Source organism: Phasianus colchicus, chromosome 5, assembly GCF_987193195.1.
Source record: "Phasianus colchicus chromosome 5, bPhaCol1.hap1.1, whole genome shotgun sequence".
Classification (NCBI taxonomy): domain Eukaryota; kingdom Metazoa; phylum Chordata; class Aves; order Galliformes; family Phasianidae; genus Phasianus; species Phasianus colchicus.
In genome coordinates, this window is record NC_143440.1 from 24,479,478 (window position 1) to 24,495,484 (window position 16,007).

At 38.0% G+C, this 16,007-nt stretch overlaps 1 protein-coding gene and 1 non-coding gene across 7 annotated transcripts in view; both read left to right on the forward strand.

Annotated features, from left to right (window-relative positions):
* CKAP5 (cytoskeleton associated protein 5) overlaps positions 1 to 14,044 on the forward strand; it is a 45,554-nt gene extending 31,510 nt beyond the window's left edge. For 5 of the 6 annotated variants that reach the window (XM_031593445.2, XM_031593448.2, XM_090140914.1 and 2 more), the window contains exons 25-45: positions 6 to 200; positions 767 to 902; positions 1,218 to 1,306; positions 2,055 to 2,165; positions 2,467 to 2,592; positions 3,272 to 3,421; positions 3,631 to 3,834; positions 4,076 to 4,211; positions 4,991 to 5,184; positions 5,645 to 5,817; positions 6,938 to 7,111; positions 7,553 to 7,673; positions 8,379 to 8,558; positions 8,994 to 9,181; positions 9,600 to 9,675; positions 10,377 to 10,565; positions 10,647 to 10,784; positions 11,302 to 11,385; positions 11,479 to 11,638; positions 13,217 to 13,371; positions 13,789 to 14,044. In XM_031593445.2, the coding sequence (XP_031449305.2) occupies positions 6 to 200; positions 767 to 902; positions 1,218 to 1,306; positions 2,055 to 2,165; positions 2,467 to 2,592; positions 3,272 to 3,421; positions 3,631 to 3,834; positions 4,076 to 4,211; positions 4,991 to 5,184; positions 5,645 to 5,817; positions 6,938 to 7,111; positions 7,553 to 7,673; positions 8,379 to 8,558; positions 8,994 to 9,181; positions 9,600 to 9,675; positions 10,377 to 10,565; positions 10,647 to 10,784; positions 11,302 to 11,385; positions 11,479 to 11,638; positions 13,217 to 13,371; positions 13,789 to 14,043 (3,234 nt within the window). In that variant the 3' untranslated portion in view covers position 14,044. The remainder of the gene's footprint in view (positions 1 to 5; positions 201 to 766; positions 903 to 1,217; positions 1,307 to 2,054; positions 2,166 to 2,466; positions 2,593 to 3,271; positions 3,422 to 3,630; positions 3,835 to 4,075; positions 4,212 to 4,990; positions 5,185 to 5,644; positions 5,818 to 6,937; positions 7,112 to 7,552; positions 7,674 to 8,378; positions 8,559 to 8,993; positions 9,182 to 9,599; positions 9,676 to 10,376; positions 10,566 to 10,646; positions 10,785 to 11,301; positions 11,386 to 11,478; positions 11,639 to 13,216; positions 13,372 to 13,788) is intronic. The other variant, XM_031593449.2, reaches the window with a different exon arrangement.
* On the forward strand, positions 7,725 to 7,835 carry LOC116229425 (small nucleolar RNA SNORD67). The gene has a single exon (XR_004167013.1). It is a non-coding gene; the product is annotated as a small nucleolar RNA SNORD67 (small nucleolar RNA).
* Positions 14,045 to 16,007: the final 1,963 nt, after the last annotated feature.

A 16,007-nucleotide genomic window follows, 5' to 3' on the forward strand; every position in this document is an offset into this window, starting at 1 on the left:
TTTAGCTTCTTGGTTGGTTGGCTGACAAGTTGCCTACCCTCCGCTCTGTTCCTTCTGACCTACTCTTATGTGTGCCTCACCTCTACTCCTGCCTTGAAGATCGAAATGGGGATGTGCGTAAAAAGGCGCAGGATGCCCTGCCGTTCTTTATGATGCATCTTGGCTTTGAGAAGATGGCAAAAGCCACCAGCAAGCTGAAGGTATTGCTGTGACTAAGAGTGGCTAATGTGATTTTGAATAAGCGAATATGAAATGGTTAGGTTTGTGATGTATCTGGTCATGGAAAACCTTGCCTGCACTGAACTTCGGGTGGCTGAAAATGAGGTCAGGAGATGCAAGTTTTCTGTACTTCAGAAAGACCATGGCCACAACTGATTTATCACTGTAAGAGCTTGTTATTTATTCTTTCTGAAAGAAATCTATTTGCTGATAGCTTACCATTTATTGTCTAACTCATGCCTTTAAACACATACTTCAAAGATGGCTTACTCAAACAATAACTCATAGGGTTCTCAAGTAACTTCGTAGGACTGCTCAGCTGGAACAGACTGCTAGTTCGTGTTTCATATACATCTTCCAGAAATAAACTAATGGCAAGGTGTCCTGTCTCAGAATGGGAAGATCTGAAAGCATGGGTGTTCTAAGTGTCATGAAAAATGCTTACTAGAGAATACTCTGCTTCAAAGTACTGTTGTTTTTCTTGTCTGTGGTATGTATTGAAATAGTAATCCTTCCATATCTGTTATTTTGTTTCCCCGCCCTCTAGCCTACTTCCAAAGACCAGGTGCTGGCCATGCTTGAAAAAGCCAAAGCCAACATGCCAGCCAAACCAGCTCCTCCTGCTAAAGCATCCTCCAGAGTGGGAGGGGGAGCAGCTCCAGCCAAATTCCAACCTGCATCAGGTAACCTCTCAAGTTCTGGGAAATAACTGGGAAAAAAGGGTTGGTTTACATTCCTCTAAGAAGAAATTTTGGTGAAACGGTACTTTAATGATTATTTATGTTTTAAACTATGACAAATTTGATGTACTGTGATGTTGGGAACTTTGTGTGCTAACATGCAAAAGAAAGTCTTCTGACTTCTGGGTGATAAGGGCATTATCACACATTACTATCATTATCTTCATGAATAGTTTATTATTCTGTTCTAAGAACAAAAAAACAGTGTTGATCTGAAATAGGCTTCCTAGTAGTTTGGGATGATCTTTATTTTTCCAGCTCTTGCTGAAGATTCAGGGTCAAATACCATGGAATCCAAGCCTGATCCCAAAAAAGCCAAAGTAGGAGGAGCTTCCTCTAAAACTAAGGTAATTATTCTATTTTGTGTGATATTAATTCAATTAAATTAACAGATTGAGTAATGTTTTATGGGTAAAAGAGTATAGCCCTTTCTTGGGACTGCTTTTACAAAGAATCAATGTGTCTGATTTCTGAAATTAGGTGTTCCTGTATCTTCTACTTAAGTAGGTAATGATAGAAATAATGTTTAAGTCTTTTTTTTTTTAAATGCTTTGTGAACAGCTCATTCCATATTGTAAATTTGCTTGGCCTTCTTGGTTTCAAGTAATTGAGAATTTATTCTTAGCACTGCTGTTCTGCTGTGAACAACAGTTTTGAATCCATGTATTGAAGGAAATTCATGTCCTTTACGGTTGAAAAGGTAAAATTTTGAGCACAGGAGCAAGAAGAGAAGGAGTATGTTTGAAAACAGTCATAGCCTCAGCTGTGCATGCTTGAATCGTTTTTTCGTTGTTAGTGATTTTTTCTATTTATTTTAAAGTTAAGCAAAAAAACCTTTGTTCTATAATCCTTTTGCTTCTATTGCCTCAAGTAATGTTATGAGAATAACTGATGCAAGTCCAGATCTATGACAGAAATGAATGGAACAAACTACAAAGGATGTTGTAGGCTTACCGAGATTAATATATTTGCTTGTCAGAACTTTAATTCTGGAGTGAACACATAAATAAAAGCCCATGTAAGAGTTTTGGATTGGTAATCTTCCAAGTAAATACGTCTCTAACAACAAAGCCTTTTTTTATGGCTTATTTACAGCAGTCAGATGTTAATAGCAGTGTGTCCAAGGGCAGTACCATCCTGTCCAAAACTAATACAAACTTCATCAAAGGCAATACCAGACTGACAAAGAGCAAATCTATCAAACAGGTACTACGTTGGGTTTTAGGTATATGTGTGGGTAACTGGTGCACCGGTCCAGAATGATATGTCATCTTTCACGAGGTGCTATTGCACACACTGTCATGAGTATTGCTTCCACAGCAGCAGAGCACATACTTTTAAAAAATTCTAATCAACTCTATTCTTTCAGCTTCTCTGGCTCTTGTTTACGTAGGCAGCATGAGGTTGGCTGGCATCTAATGCTTGCTATTGCTTGGACTTAGGCATATGTCTTGCATTGCTTCATAATACCTTGGGTTTGGGGGTGTTTTTGTTTTTGTTTTCTCAGGGTGTACAGGGGAAGAAAGTATTAAACAAGCCTACTTTGAAGGAGGATGATGACAAATCAGGTCCCATTTTTATCATAGTCCCAAATGGGAAAGAACAGAGAATGAAAGATGAGAAAGGACTGAAGGTGAGAAAGATCTAAATGCATTCTCTTGTTTTGAAGTAGCATTAACTTTAACACATCCTTTTGTCCTAGCATATTTAATTCTAAATGCCAGAACATCTATTCTCTTTCCTTTGGGTTGTTTATCTTGTGCCCCAGTTGACTTGCACAGGCCCATATTACTTTGTGATGTTTGTCTGTTTATCAGATTTTGTGCATCTGTATGTTCTTGTAGAACTTTTTACAGCTTCTAAGAGATGATCCTTAGCTTTACAGTGTCAAGTTGATCAATTTTTTGTGCATACCTAACATTAGAGTTCTAGGGTCCACATTAAATTCTTTATGTGTACTTTGAATTGTACTTCTTAACAAGCTTGGTTTTTTTTGTGTGTGGAAATTTTGTTGCTTAAAGCATGGTTTATTGATTACTTGTCAGTGAATAGGCCTATCTAGCTTAAAAACAACCACTCCAAGTAGTTGGTAGTAATTAAGGTAACAGCCTAAGGATGACTGCTTAACACAGGATCTTTTATGTAAGCCAAGATGAGCAAATGCCATTTAAATGTTCCCATTATCTTTTGATAATGAGAAGATTTTGAAAACAGATTCTGAAGTAGGACTGAAAACAATGCAATTTGCAGATTTTTTTTCAAGAACAGAAAGTGCTGCTTGCTTTGAGTTCCAAATGCTGACCTTTTTGCAGGTGTTGAAGTGGAATTTCACTACTCCTCGTGATGAATACATTGAACAGCTGAAAACTCAGATGTCCAGTTGTGTAGCCAAATGGTTACAGGATGAGATGTTTCATGCAGACTTCCAGCACCACAACAAAGCACTCGCTGTTATGATTGAGGTAAGTTTGGATCTGTGCTAGTGGATCACAACAAAAATAATTATTCCTTGCTGTCTCATCTTGAATTAAAATCAACTAGGAATGTTCTGCACTTGCAGCCTCTGAAATCAGTGTGTGTAGACTATCTTCACAGGCACAGCTTTTTCCTTATTCTGATTTCTTGAACAGTGTTTCACTTTGCCCCTCTTTTTTCTCCGTGTTGTTTGAAGCATTTGGAAAATGAGAAGGATGGAGTCATCAGCTGCCTGGATCTAATCCTAAAGTGGCTTACCCTTCGGTTCTTTGATACCAACACAAGCGTTCTTATGAAAACGCTTGAATACCTTAAATTGCTTTTCAATATGCTGAGTCAAGAAGAGTATCACCTTACGGAAAATGAAGCATCATCTTTCATCCCATATCTCATCATAAAGGTACTATTTATTGTACAGAAGTTAACCTCACTTTTTGTGGAGAACATTGCAGGATAACAAATTACTACAGTGTTTGCTCATTCTGAATGTATTGCATATTTGCCTTTAAAAGGCATTTTCCAGAAGCAGTTTTTGCACTGAAAATAACTTTGACTGTCTTAACATTAAGCTACTCATCAGTATGAAGAGACTGTTCAAAATGTTTAGTATTTCTTCCTAACTGTTTTTGCTTTCCTATTAGGTAGGAGAACCAAAAGATGTCATCCGCAAAGATGTGCGTGCCATCCTGAATAGGATGTGTCTCATATATCCAGCCAGCAAAATGTTTACTTTCATCATGGAGGGGACAAAATCTAAAAACTCAAAACAGCGTGCAGGTGGGAAATAGCATTACATACTAAGCAGTTTCAATTTTTAGCTGTATTGTTTTGCATCCTGAAAAGCCAACATAACTTGTAGTGGAAGATGAGATTTGCCCTGTATATAGAATTACATGCACTTGCAAGAAACTGTTGTGTATTTTACTTAAAAGAAGAATAATCTTGCTCTTTATCTTTGAAAGGTAGAACAATCTATTGATAGTAATTTAATGTTAACATTAAGTTTTGAGTCTTAAAACAGTGCTGTGGAGAACAATGATGATAGTACTGTCCAAGTCACAAAGGAAATCTGATAATATGATCAGAACTTTGGAAAAGTGTCTCTATGCTGTACAGAACTCTCAACTGTTTTACTTTAGGAGTTGTTTACCATACAGTGTTTTAAAGTTCAAACAGCTTCATGGCACTTGAATATCTCATCCTGATAAATCGAGAGGATTAAATTATATGATATGACATTACAAACTTACAACTATCTAAACTGCCTAGTTGTGAAGTTAAACATCAGATAGCTCACAATAATGGAAAATACTTGGGAAAGGTATGGGAATGACTGACAGCTTTTAGATGCTTCTGTGTGCTTCTTTATCTCATAAATCACCAAGAACGTGTGCATCTATCAGCACGGAGGGCAAGAACTATCATTCTGTTAGTAAACCAAGCATTGTGATTCACTCTTCTGTATAGTAAATATTAGTTCTCAAGCAGCACAGAAGTCAGGATTGTTTCCCAGGAGCTTTAATTTTGAATGTGCATGTGTCATTTTCTTTCTTCAGAGTGCCTGGAAGAGCTTGGATGTCTGGTTGAATCCTATGGCATGAACGTATGCCAGCCAACTCCAGGGAAAGCCTTGAAAGAAATGGCAACTCATATTGGTGATAGAGACAACACCGTCCGCAATGCTGCACTGAACACCATTGTAACCGTCTACAACGTTCATGGTGACCAAGTATTCAAGCTGATTGGAAATGTGAGTGTAACTGGAAATATGATGGTTGAGTTGCAAGTACTTGGAACGGTGCAAGCTGTAGCAGGACCTTGGCTTCTGTAGTAGAGTCCACAGTGTTAAAATGTTGCCTAGGGTTCGTAAATATAGAGGATATGGAAGGGTGGATAGGTGTTTTGTTCTTCAGCAGCACAAGCAACAGTTAAACTTATTGATAGTGCTTGGATTTGAATTAAAAATGATTTGTTTCTTGGAAACAACGTGGGCTAGAAGTGGCTGTATTTCCTATTGTAGCTTCTCAATATGGATTAACCAGCTCCTGAAGAAGCACCTGGTAGTCAAGTGACCCTGTTGAAGTGCTGCTAGATGGTAGTATTGACCTGCCTTGGAATTGCAAAACCTCAGCTTGTAATAATTGTGTCACCTACAGGAGGTATACATTTCTAAAATTCATTCAACTGAGTAAAAGCATTGTTTGTTTTAGTTGTCAGAGAAAGACATGAGCATGTTGGAGGAGAGAATAAAACGGTCAGCCAAGAGACCATCTGCTGCTCCAGTGAGGCAGGCAGAGGAGAAACCTCAGCGTATCCAAAACATCAGTGCTAATGCTAGCATGCTGCGGAAGGGGCCAGCTGAGGATATGTCTTCCAAACTCAAGTATGTAATGATACGTTATGGTCTGCAGGTGGTAAAGTGTATGTGCTAATATCATGTCCAGCTATGTTATTTTATTTTGTGTATCATCATCTTTGCATGTTGTGAGAATTGGCCAAATAATTTAAAACAATGTCTGAAACTTTTTTTGTCCTGTCTGTCTTGAAATCTTTCTAAATGGTCTTGTGCCTTTTTTCACTGCTTCTCCATGGACAGAATTATGTATCGCACTTATAGGATGTAAGTACTGCCCACTAACTCCTTAGTGCCAAGGCTCTTCTGTCTTTACATTTCTATCCTAGTCATCCCTTCCCGAGGGTGACAGGTTTAACATGGCCAGTTCAGTAGATGTATAGATCAATGATCTGAACAAAAGAAAGGAAACAACAGCAGAAGGTCCTGTCAAGATGTCTGTAGGTGAAGCTGCAGGCAGATATGGCACTTGTGGTAGACAGCTGTTGGAAATATTGGGAGAACGTCCTGTGTTTCATTTATCTGGACTGTGTCCCTAACTTGTTAGGACAATTATATAGTACAGATTGGATGAGCACGTGTGAAACAGAAACTGGAGAGATGGTATCGGAAACAAAAACTCAGAAACAGTGTTCTTGCCACTTGCTCATTATCTTGGAATAAAAGTCCCTGTTGAGAATAGTGTACGACATTTCCTAGAAACTTCTATTATGAAATACAGGTTATATGAGAGAATACTAGATTCAGTTGAGCTTGCAATGTTTCTGTGTACACATGCATCCTATTCATCATCCAGAAACATAGTTGAACTCTAAGCCTGTATTCCATTAATGCTACTTTAAACTGTGCTCAATGATGTCTGACAAAATTAGCTAGTGTATACCTAACTGCAGTGGTTTGGGAGGGGAGGGCTCATCTTGAGGTTAGCTAGGAAAGCAAGTAACTGGCAGCTGCTCTTCTGGCTTAAAAATCTTTGTTTTACTGATAGCTAGGGGAGACCAGCAAAGGGGAGTTTTTAAGGATCTTGAATAAAATTGTATCTCCAAAATATGTGCTTTCTATTATGAGACCTTTAGGGCTACCAGTAGATGCTAGTACTATTACTTCTGCTATTGAGTGTACATAATCATCTCTCTCCTGGTTTCTGTAGCCAAAATCGCAATATGGGCAGTCACTCTGAGACAGCACATACAGTTCCACGGGAATTTCAGCTGGATCTTGATGAAATTGAAAATGATAACGGTACTGTCAAATGTGAGATGCCAGCACTTGTACAGCACAAACTAGATGACATCTTTGAGCCAGTCCTGATTCCTGAGCCCAAGTGAGTCTAGTTAGATCTAAGTAAAACCAATAAGAACTAAAGAACTATTTTGAGAAGCTGAAATGACCAGTTTGTACATTCAGAGCTCTTTACCTGAGAAGGTGAAATGTCAGCTGTTTTGAAAAGAGATGTCAAAGTCATGATCTACTGTACTGTTTTGAATTCTGGGTAGCTGTTATTTCTAATGAAAAACCTGAGTTACGCTTATTTATTCTTGTGTTGTCTATCTTTTTGAGACAACATTGATCTTTCTAAACGTGTTATATCTATGAGTTTACAAGTATGGTAATGGACATGTTATTAGAAATTGTTTCCACCTTGAACGTCCCCTGTGAAGATAAAATTCTTATGTCTTGTCTTTAAACTGCTTCTGAAAAATAGCAGTTTAGTATAAACTAGAACACTCCAAAGGGGTAACAAATCCTGTTTTCACCTGTTTAGAATCCGTGCTGTGTCGCCACACTTTGATGACATGCACAGTAGCATTGCTTCTACCATCAACTGTGTCATTTCTCAAGTAGCCAGTGGTGATATAAATACAAGCATTCAGGCTCTAGCACAGGTAAGAGAACTAAGGTGTAACAACTACTCATACTGAACTAAGCTATTTCTCTGCGAGGGTGATGAGCTGCACTCTGGTGGAGCAACCGTGTCAGGTGACATGGACTCTGCTCAGAATCTCCCTGATGACAAAACTAAGTGCACAGGGGCCATCTGACTCGCTTCGCAATATTGATTTCACTTCCAACACTGTAGAGTAGACTCTAACACAGAAGCACTAAGGGGGGAAAAAAGTAATTTTATTTTTTGTCAAGTACACATCTATGCTATAGAGACTATACTATACAGATTTGAAAAAGCAGACTGTTGCCAGTGAAACTTAACTTTTAAATGTAAACTGCTGTGCAGACTCAGCAGAAGATTTTGTATCTACTATCATAGTTAAAGCGCACTCTATGAATGTGTGAAAACTATGTAGAAATGTTTTGTCTGGAAGATTTCACGAAGTTGTTAATTCCAGAATCCATAATAGATGTCAAGACTGTACAGGATACTGATCTTTTAAAGAGATATAATTGTAACATATATTTGGAATCAGCAATAGAAGTTTGTAGTTTACTGATTTCAAGTGAAAGCTTGGAATAAGAAATACCTTGGCAAATAGATAAGGGCAAGAGTTTTCTTATGTAAATGTTATTAAATTATAGTTATTTTGCACTGTTTTTATTATGTTGACTTGGGTGTTTGTTTTGTTTTTAAATCTTAGATTGATGAAGTTTTCAGACAGGAAGACAAAGCAGAAGTTATGTCTGGCCACATTGACCAATTTCTAATAGCTACACTTATGCAGCTTCGGTTAATCTACAATACACACATGGCAGATGAGAAGCTAGACAAAGATGAGATAGTGAAACTTTACAGCTGTATTATTGGGAGCATGATATCGGTAAGGCTTTGACCTATAAATTAAGGTGAAAAGCAAGTAATTTCTGTGCTGAAGTTACAGCCAAATGGAATGTCTGAGCAGAGCTGACTTGTACCTAGGCTAGCGCACTATGACTTTATGAAAGGTTTGTTGTGAGCCATCTGCTCACCAATGCACCTTTTGGGAGGGACCAGAGGAATAAGTAGTAGGGGTGGGGAAGAATGCCTGTTTACTTCTTTAATAGCTTACAGCCATCCTGATGTTTCTATTAAGTTCTATTTTAATATTCCTTAACTTTGTGTACTTAGTTGGATGTTGAAGTATTTTCAGAAGTTACTCAGAAATCCCCCACTGAGGGGTGAAGCAGGAATATCAAAGGATATGATAGTGTAGTGAAATCCCTTTATTCAAGTATTTTATGTAGGGAAGTCTTTTAACCTTGTTTTCAATTGGTAGCTGTTCCAGGTAGAGAGCCTGGCTCGAGAAGCCTCTGCTGGCGTGCTGAAGGACCTAATGCATGGTCTTATTACATTAATGCTGGATTCTCGGGTTGAAGACCTTGAGGAGGGTGAGCAGGTCATCCGATCAGTCAATCTCTTGGTACTCAGAGTTCTTGAAAAGTCTGACCAGACCAACATTTTGAGGTATGTTGTTTTAAAAATAAATAAATAAAAATCGTGACCACTACTCCATCTGTTCTTCTGTGTTCCTTGAATGAATGATTATGTTCATTAGTCATGTTGTAAGCGAAGAATGATGTCAGTAAGATTGTTTAGCTAATTGGTAAAGAATTGTCAGTGGTTATTAGTGGTAATTATGGCTTGTCTGCGTTGTCTCTGCAGTTTAAAGGAAGGCTAAGCAAAACTAGCTTGGTGTGGTTGTATACATTTGGTATTTCAGCAGACTGTCTCTTAATTGCTTCTGAAGTGCTATAAAGAGAAAGCTCTTAAACAGCATCACGTGAACAACTGGAGTAGTCTCTGGTGTAATATTGTGTTGAAAAAGTAGCCATTTTGTGTAGTGCTTTCCCATGTATTTCAACTCTAAACTTAATCCTTCTAGCGCTCTGCTTCTTTTACTTCAAGACAGTCTGCTAGCAACAGCCAGCTCTCCTAAGTTTTCAGAACTTGTCATGAAGGTGAGCCTCTAATAGTGGTTTTGAACTCTGAAATGCCTGGTTATCTGAATCAGCAGCCTAGCTTTAAAGAACAGATAGTTTAAAAAAAAAAAGTGATGATAAATTGAAATATTTATTAAATGTTTAATTCAGTGACTTCGTTCTCTCTACTGAGAGAAAGCTTAATACCTGCTAGTAGTTTACAGAAGGTCATACATGTATAAACATGTTCCACAAAGGGAGATACAGTCACCTGCTTGACTTACTTTCTTAGGCACACGAGTGTACTGTGCATTCAAACAATCCTAGGCTGAAACTGGCTTATATCTTACAGCAGCCTTTTATAACTGGCATGATTTAGTGAGAACTTAAGCATTTTTAATAAGGTTAAACCTGGGGGCATTGTGTTGTGCTCAGGTGTACTTGGCATCTTTGCATTATTTGCTGGAATTTCTGCACGCAAACAAACTTCTCTTGTTATTGGTAGCAAAGTCAGTACTACTACATACAGTTTCATGCATCACTTCTAAAGGAAGGTCTGGATAGAGTGCTGCTAATTAAAGAGACCATATGTACCAACAATTTTAACAGACACACAAACTATGTATGTCTATGTAGTAGCAAAGTGAAACAACTCAAAGATAATTTTGTATAATCTGGTCTTAAGTATTTAAATATTTCTTCCTGGAGTTGTCTTGCTTTAAGTCAACCTGTCATTCCAGTGTCTGTGGAGAATGGTGCGTCTTCTGCCAGAAACCATTAACAGCATCAATCTGGATCGGATTCTACTGGATATCCATATTTTCATGAAGGTCTTTCCCAAAGAGAAGCTGAAGCAGTGTAAGAGTGAGTTTCCTATAAGGACATTGAAGACTCTGCTTCACACCCTGTGCAAGCTGAAAGGGCCCAAGGTCAGACCTGGCATCAGTCATGTACTTCTTTAAATTGATTTGTTCACATACTCTACAAAGCTTCTGCCTCTTTTTCTTTAGATCTTAGATCACCTAACGATGATAGAAAACAAAAACGAATCTGAGCTGGAGGCTCACCTGTGTAGAGTAATGAAACATTCCATGGACCAGACTGGAAGCAAAGCTGATAAAGATACAGAAAAAGGGGCTTCTCGCATAGTAAGTAATAGAAATATGTCGTATGGCAATTCATCCAGAAAACAAGCTTCATTTAGTGATGGAGTGAGGATTATTCTTCCCACATGCAGGTGGCATTGTAAATAATCTCCTACTTCCATGGCTGTTTTAGAAATTTGGAGTGTTTCTAGTTTTACCTAAATAGTGTATATATATGCCAGGGTAAGATGGTCTCTTGAGACATTGGTGTGTGCAGCACAGGCTTTATACTGCTTGCTAATGCACTTCTACTAAGAGTTAACCATAATCAAACCACATCTTAAATGCTGGCCTCTCAGAAGCATGGTTACAGCTTGGTTGTGTCTTTATTCTTCTCTGTAGCTGTGATTATATAAAATTCTTGTAAAAGTTTTCTTTGGTGTTTTTTATTTTTGAAGTTCTGTATCCAGTTAACAAACAGATCTGATGAGGGTATTGTGGCTTTGTCTGAACTTCCCTTCATTTTTAAGAGAAGATTGTATTACCCGCTTTGCTTAGAAATTTCCCTTTATTTGTTTAGGAAGAAAAAGCTTCAAAAGCCAAAGTGAATGATATTTTGGCAGAAATATTTAAGAAGATTGGCTCCAAGGAGAACACTAAGGAGGTAAGCGCTCTCTTCCTGTGAAGGAGAAAGCATGATGCAGTAGAATAGTGTATGCAGCCTTTGTAGTAATACACAGAAACTCTTCCCTCGCAGGGTTTGGCAGAGCTGTATGAATACAAAAAGAAATATTCTGATGCAGATATTGAGCCCTTCCTGAAAAACTCATCTCAGTTCTTCCAGAGCTATGTGGAAAGAGGCCTCCGGCTGATAGAAACGGAAAGGGAGGGAAAAGGACGCATTGCTTCTTCTACAGGTACATATTACAGCAACAAGATTGATAAGCACTTGCATGTGTCACATTTTAAACATCTCCAGATATGTGTTTTTATGGGATTCCAAAGTAATTCACATATTCTTAGTGCTTGTGTTAAGTATGGTTTGCAGGGTAGAAGTTCTTTGTTTAAGTGAGGAAATATCTGAAAGGTGCAAGTGATTTTAAGTTCTGTCCTGTAGTGTGGGACAAGCATTATCTGTGCTTCATGTTTCTGTTATCAGGAGTTTTTACTTGAAAGTATACAAGCTGTTCTTTGAACAGCAGCAGCTGTCAGGTTTGCTTTTTAACTTTTGCTTGTAAAAACAGCACAGTAGTTTTGTGGGTTTTTTTGCTAGAGTATTGTTTACTGTGGAATCTAAAAGTTTTTAGGTAATTTGAACTGTTTTTACAGCAGATTTTTGTGATGACCCTGTTCTAGCAAATAATCTTTTATATTGGATAAATGATCATAAAGCATGCTTTAAGTTTAAGTGAGACTTTTCAATGCAGATGAACATGAATGACTAATGTGATATTAGGGAGGGATTATGACAGATGATGAGCACCAGTACAAACTGGTGTACCTTTAATTTCTATTTTTTTTTCAGGTGCTTAACTGTGTCCTATGATTACTACTAGCCTTTCTCTTGCTACTGTTTGTTGTTCTATCTATATATTGTAAACTACATTCAGAAGAGGGTTTATTTTAGCACCTCTTAAATCTATCTGATTAGATATAAGGCAGAACTTCCTGTTTATCTAAAACTCTATTCAGCTGAGAAATGTTGATTGAGCAGTAAATGCTTTCAAAATTGGACTTGTGCTCCAGTTTTCTTCCCCCAACTGTTAATAGTTGGAGATAATGAAAGATGATCTGTCTTGCAAGCTATACTTAACTGTAATTCTCCTTAAATCTTTTTTAAACACCTTTGCAGTAAACTAATAATGCAAAACCCTGTTCAAAGTAAGTCTTACAACTTGCCATTCATTTCAGAATGGAAGAAGTTTCTTTCATAATGTATAATCCTTCCCTGGTCTTCTAGCAGAGAAGCTTTGAACACCATGTAACATTCCTTTTGGACATCACTGTTTCAGACTGAATGGGAACTTGCAATGGTTTCAAGTTATCTGAACAAGAAGTAGAGAGGATTTAGAATCAGTGGTGAGGTCTGACTGAGTACAGAGTGTAATAAAAGATGGAAAGCTCCAAATATTTCCCATCTTGCCAGTGTATTTATGTTCCCTCTATTGTTTACCTTGGATTTGCATCAGCATCTTTCCCCATCCTGTATGTGTATACACATACCCTTTCTTTGCCAACTGTCAGCATCGTTGCTACTTCTGGACCTGCTCTACTACTGCTTTATGTCTTTATTTCTTTTATTGTTTTCTTTGAAGGAGTGAAAACTACTTGACAGGCATGAAAGAGCCAATATTCCTATCCTAGCAAATGCACATAATTTGATTGCTTAATTCTTCATCTCTTGTATCTCATTCGAAGCAACTGATTAAGAGGCTTATTTTTGAGGTTTTTAATCTTTTCTTTCCTCTTGTTTTTATTATACTTCTCCTTTCCAGGAATTTCTCCTCAGGTGGAAGAAACATGTGTTCCTGTTTCTACCCACACTGTATCTTCATCTATAGGAAACACAAATGGGGAGGAAGTGGGGCCTTCAGTTTACTTGGAACGATTAAAAATCCTCAGGCAACGTTGTGGCCTTGACAATGCAAAGGTATTGTATTTGGCAACACTTGGAAATCCTGTGGGATTGTACCTGATTTACAGTTTTTTTATAAGGATTCAAATATTGTCTCTGCTGCGCCTAAGAGAAATTCACATCAGAGTCTAGATTTGCTCTGAGGCTGGAAGTGTCAAGGATATAGCGTGACTTCTTAATGCAAATGGTTGGACTTGTACAGTTCTTTTGTGTTCATACTGACATGAAGTTAATCATCCTCTACTTAAATTATAAGAACTGAGTTCTGTAGCTAGCTTTGCATGGTTCTGTCTTTTAATGGTGATCTAGAGCATATTGTTCCTTTCCTTCCTTCTATTTTCAGTGCTTTTTATAAAAATGAAAAGCCATTAACTGTGTCTTGTACTTAAATGACTTTTGTCTGTCTTAACAATTCACTTTTCTTCACCATAGCAAGAAGACAGACCACCTCTGACATCTCTGCTCTCTAAACCAGCAGTCCCTACAGTTGCATCCTCTACTGATATGCTTCATAGTAAGCTCTCCCAGCTCCGTGAGTCACGAGAACAGTACCAACATCTGGATCTGGACTCCAATCAGACTCATTCTTCTGGCATTGGAACTACCACAGCTTCATCCTCTTCTGCAGCAGCTAATATTGATGACTTGAAAAAAAGATTGGAGAGAATAAAAAGCAGTCGCAAATAGAGAGGCAGCGTCACGGTTGCTGTCTTCAGCTTTAGTTTACTAAACTAGAAGTCTTCATAGTTAAATGGCCTCGTTTAGGCCTGATGTATACAAACTGGTTTATGTATAATACAGTGGATTTTGGAGGGACTGGGTCATTGTGGCACAAGTATTTGTACATAATCTGCTTCTCAGTGAGCATCTCTTGACAATAGAAGGCTGTCTGTGTATTAGTTTTAGTGTACAGACCTGTAAACAACCATCCTCTTGCTCAGACTAGTTTCTCATAACCTGTTTTTTTTATTTGTAATATTGTCTTCAAGATCTTTTTTCCTAGTTCTTAACTCTTAGAAAAATCTTCAGTGATTTCACTTTTAATTTTGTGAATTCTTCTCCATGTAATCCTTGAACTGTTGATTCTATATGGACACATGGCATGAAGTAACTAATTTAAGTGTCTTTTGTAAATAAAGTTTGCATTAACTATACCAGTCTTTATAGGAACAGCAGTGACTGCTGGTGAGAGAAGTTGCTGTCTATTCCTGAATGTTAGTGACTGGGCATCTAGAAATTGAACTAAGCTATTCTTGAAATGAACCTAAAGCTTGGATATTTTATAGGGAAGATGAGTGAATATACTATCTCTGGGTTGCAGTCCTGAGACTTTGCACTCTTCTATAAGCAGTAGTGTATTTTTTCCATGTAGTTGCTGGTTTTTGTTTTGGACTATGGTTTCCGTAAGTTGCAAGTAAGTCGAATATTTAGTTTGCTGACATGCTTATTTTAAATTACTAATCCTTGTATTGCCTCTACCTGGATGAAGCATAGTCCCTTCTGTGTATAAATGCTTTCTCTTTGAGGGAGTGTGCTGCTGTTGATAAGAAATAGATTAGCAGTGATGTACAGTCAGTGGCCTCATTTATCCTGAACTCATTTGATTAAGTGGTCTTCCTAATGGAGTTTTCAAATGCAAGTAGACCACAGCACCATATTCAGTTGCACTTAAACATCTAATGTTAGCAAACCCTCCTGTATTGTATAACTAGAAAACGCCTACTAGTGCTAGTCTTCAAAAGCTGTAGTCAACTGCTTTTTGAGTGAGGAGCGTATTCTGAGTAGCCTTCTTCAGAAGCAGCAAGTATGAAAGCTTAAAGACCTACACTGTGTAGCCTTCCTAGCCCTTTCATCTCTCTCAGGAGGTGATGTTTTCACTTTGCTCCTTCACTGCCATGTGTGAGCTGGTTGTGAAGAATAAATTGCACATCTGTTCCATAGCTAGAACAGAGCTATTGAAGAGTTGGACAGGCAGGCTTAAAGCAGCATTTTGTTACTCTGGGTTCTAATCTTGGCTCCATGTAACTGCTGCTTTTGTTGTTTGCTCTGGGCACCGCGGGAGTCTCAGCATTTGGGCTGTAGCTGAATCAATCTTGCCTGATTACAGTGAAAACTTGGTTTTAAATCAGTATGTGTACAACAGATCAATGCCAGAGCTGCTGCAAATGGCTGCAATTTTCCTTTGGCTGGGGTTACAGTGGATGTGTAATACTGCTTGGTGCTTGTGGTGAGTTTATGCACTGTGATAGCAGGTAACTTGTGAGCAGTCTTCATCCTGTGTTAACTAACATGATGCCCTTCATTGCTTCACCCTGCTTTGATTCAGTAGTTGCGGTCTCCTATGCTGACCTGAAGCGGTCATGCCCTTTTATTAAACAGACCTAAATGGCAAGAGGAAGTTTTGGCCATTGTTGAAAAGTGCAAAAGTTTTGTGCACTTGGGCTATTGGCAAATAGTTGTTTGGATGTCATTGGAGTTACTGCCACTACCTCTAAGTTACCAGCTGCTTTTTGAAACAATTACTAACATATAAATGAATCCATATTTTTATTTACTGTACCATATCTAATAGACATTCTGAAGAGCTGTTTGTTAATTAGTTCAGGATGTTAAAGCGGCAATGCCTGCGAACTTGCATACTACTATTTTAA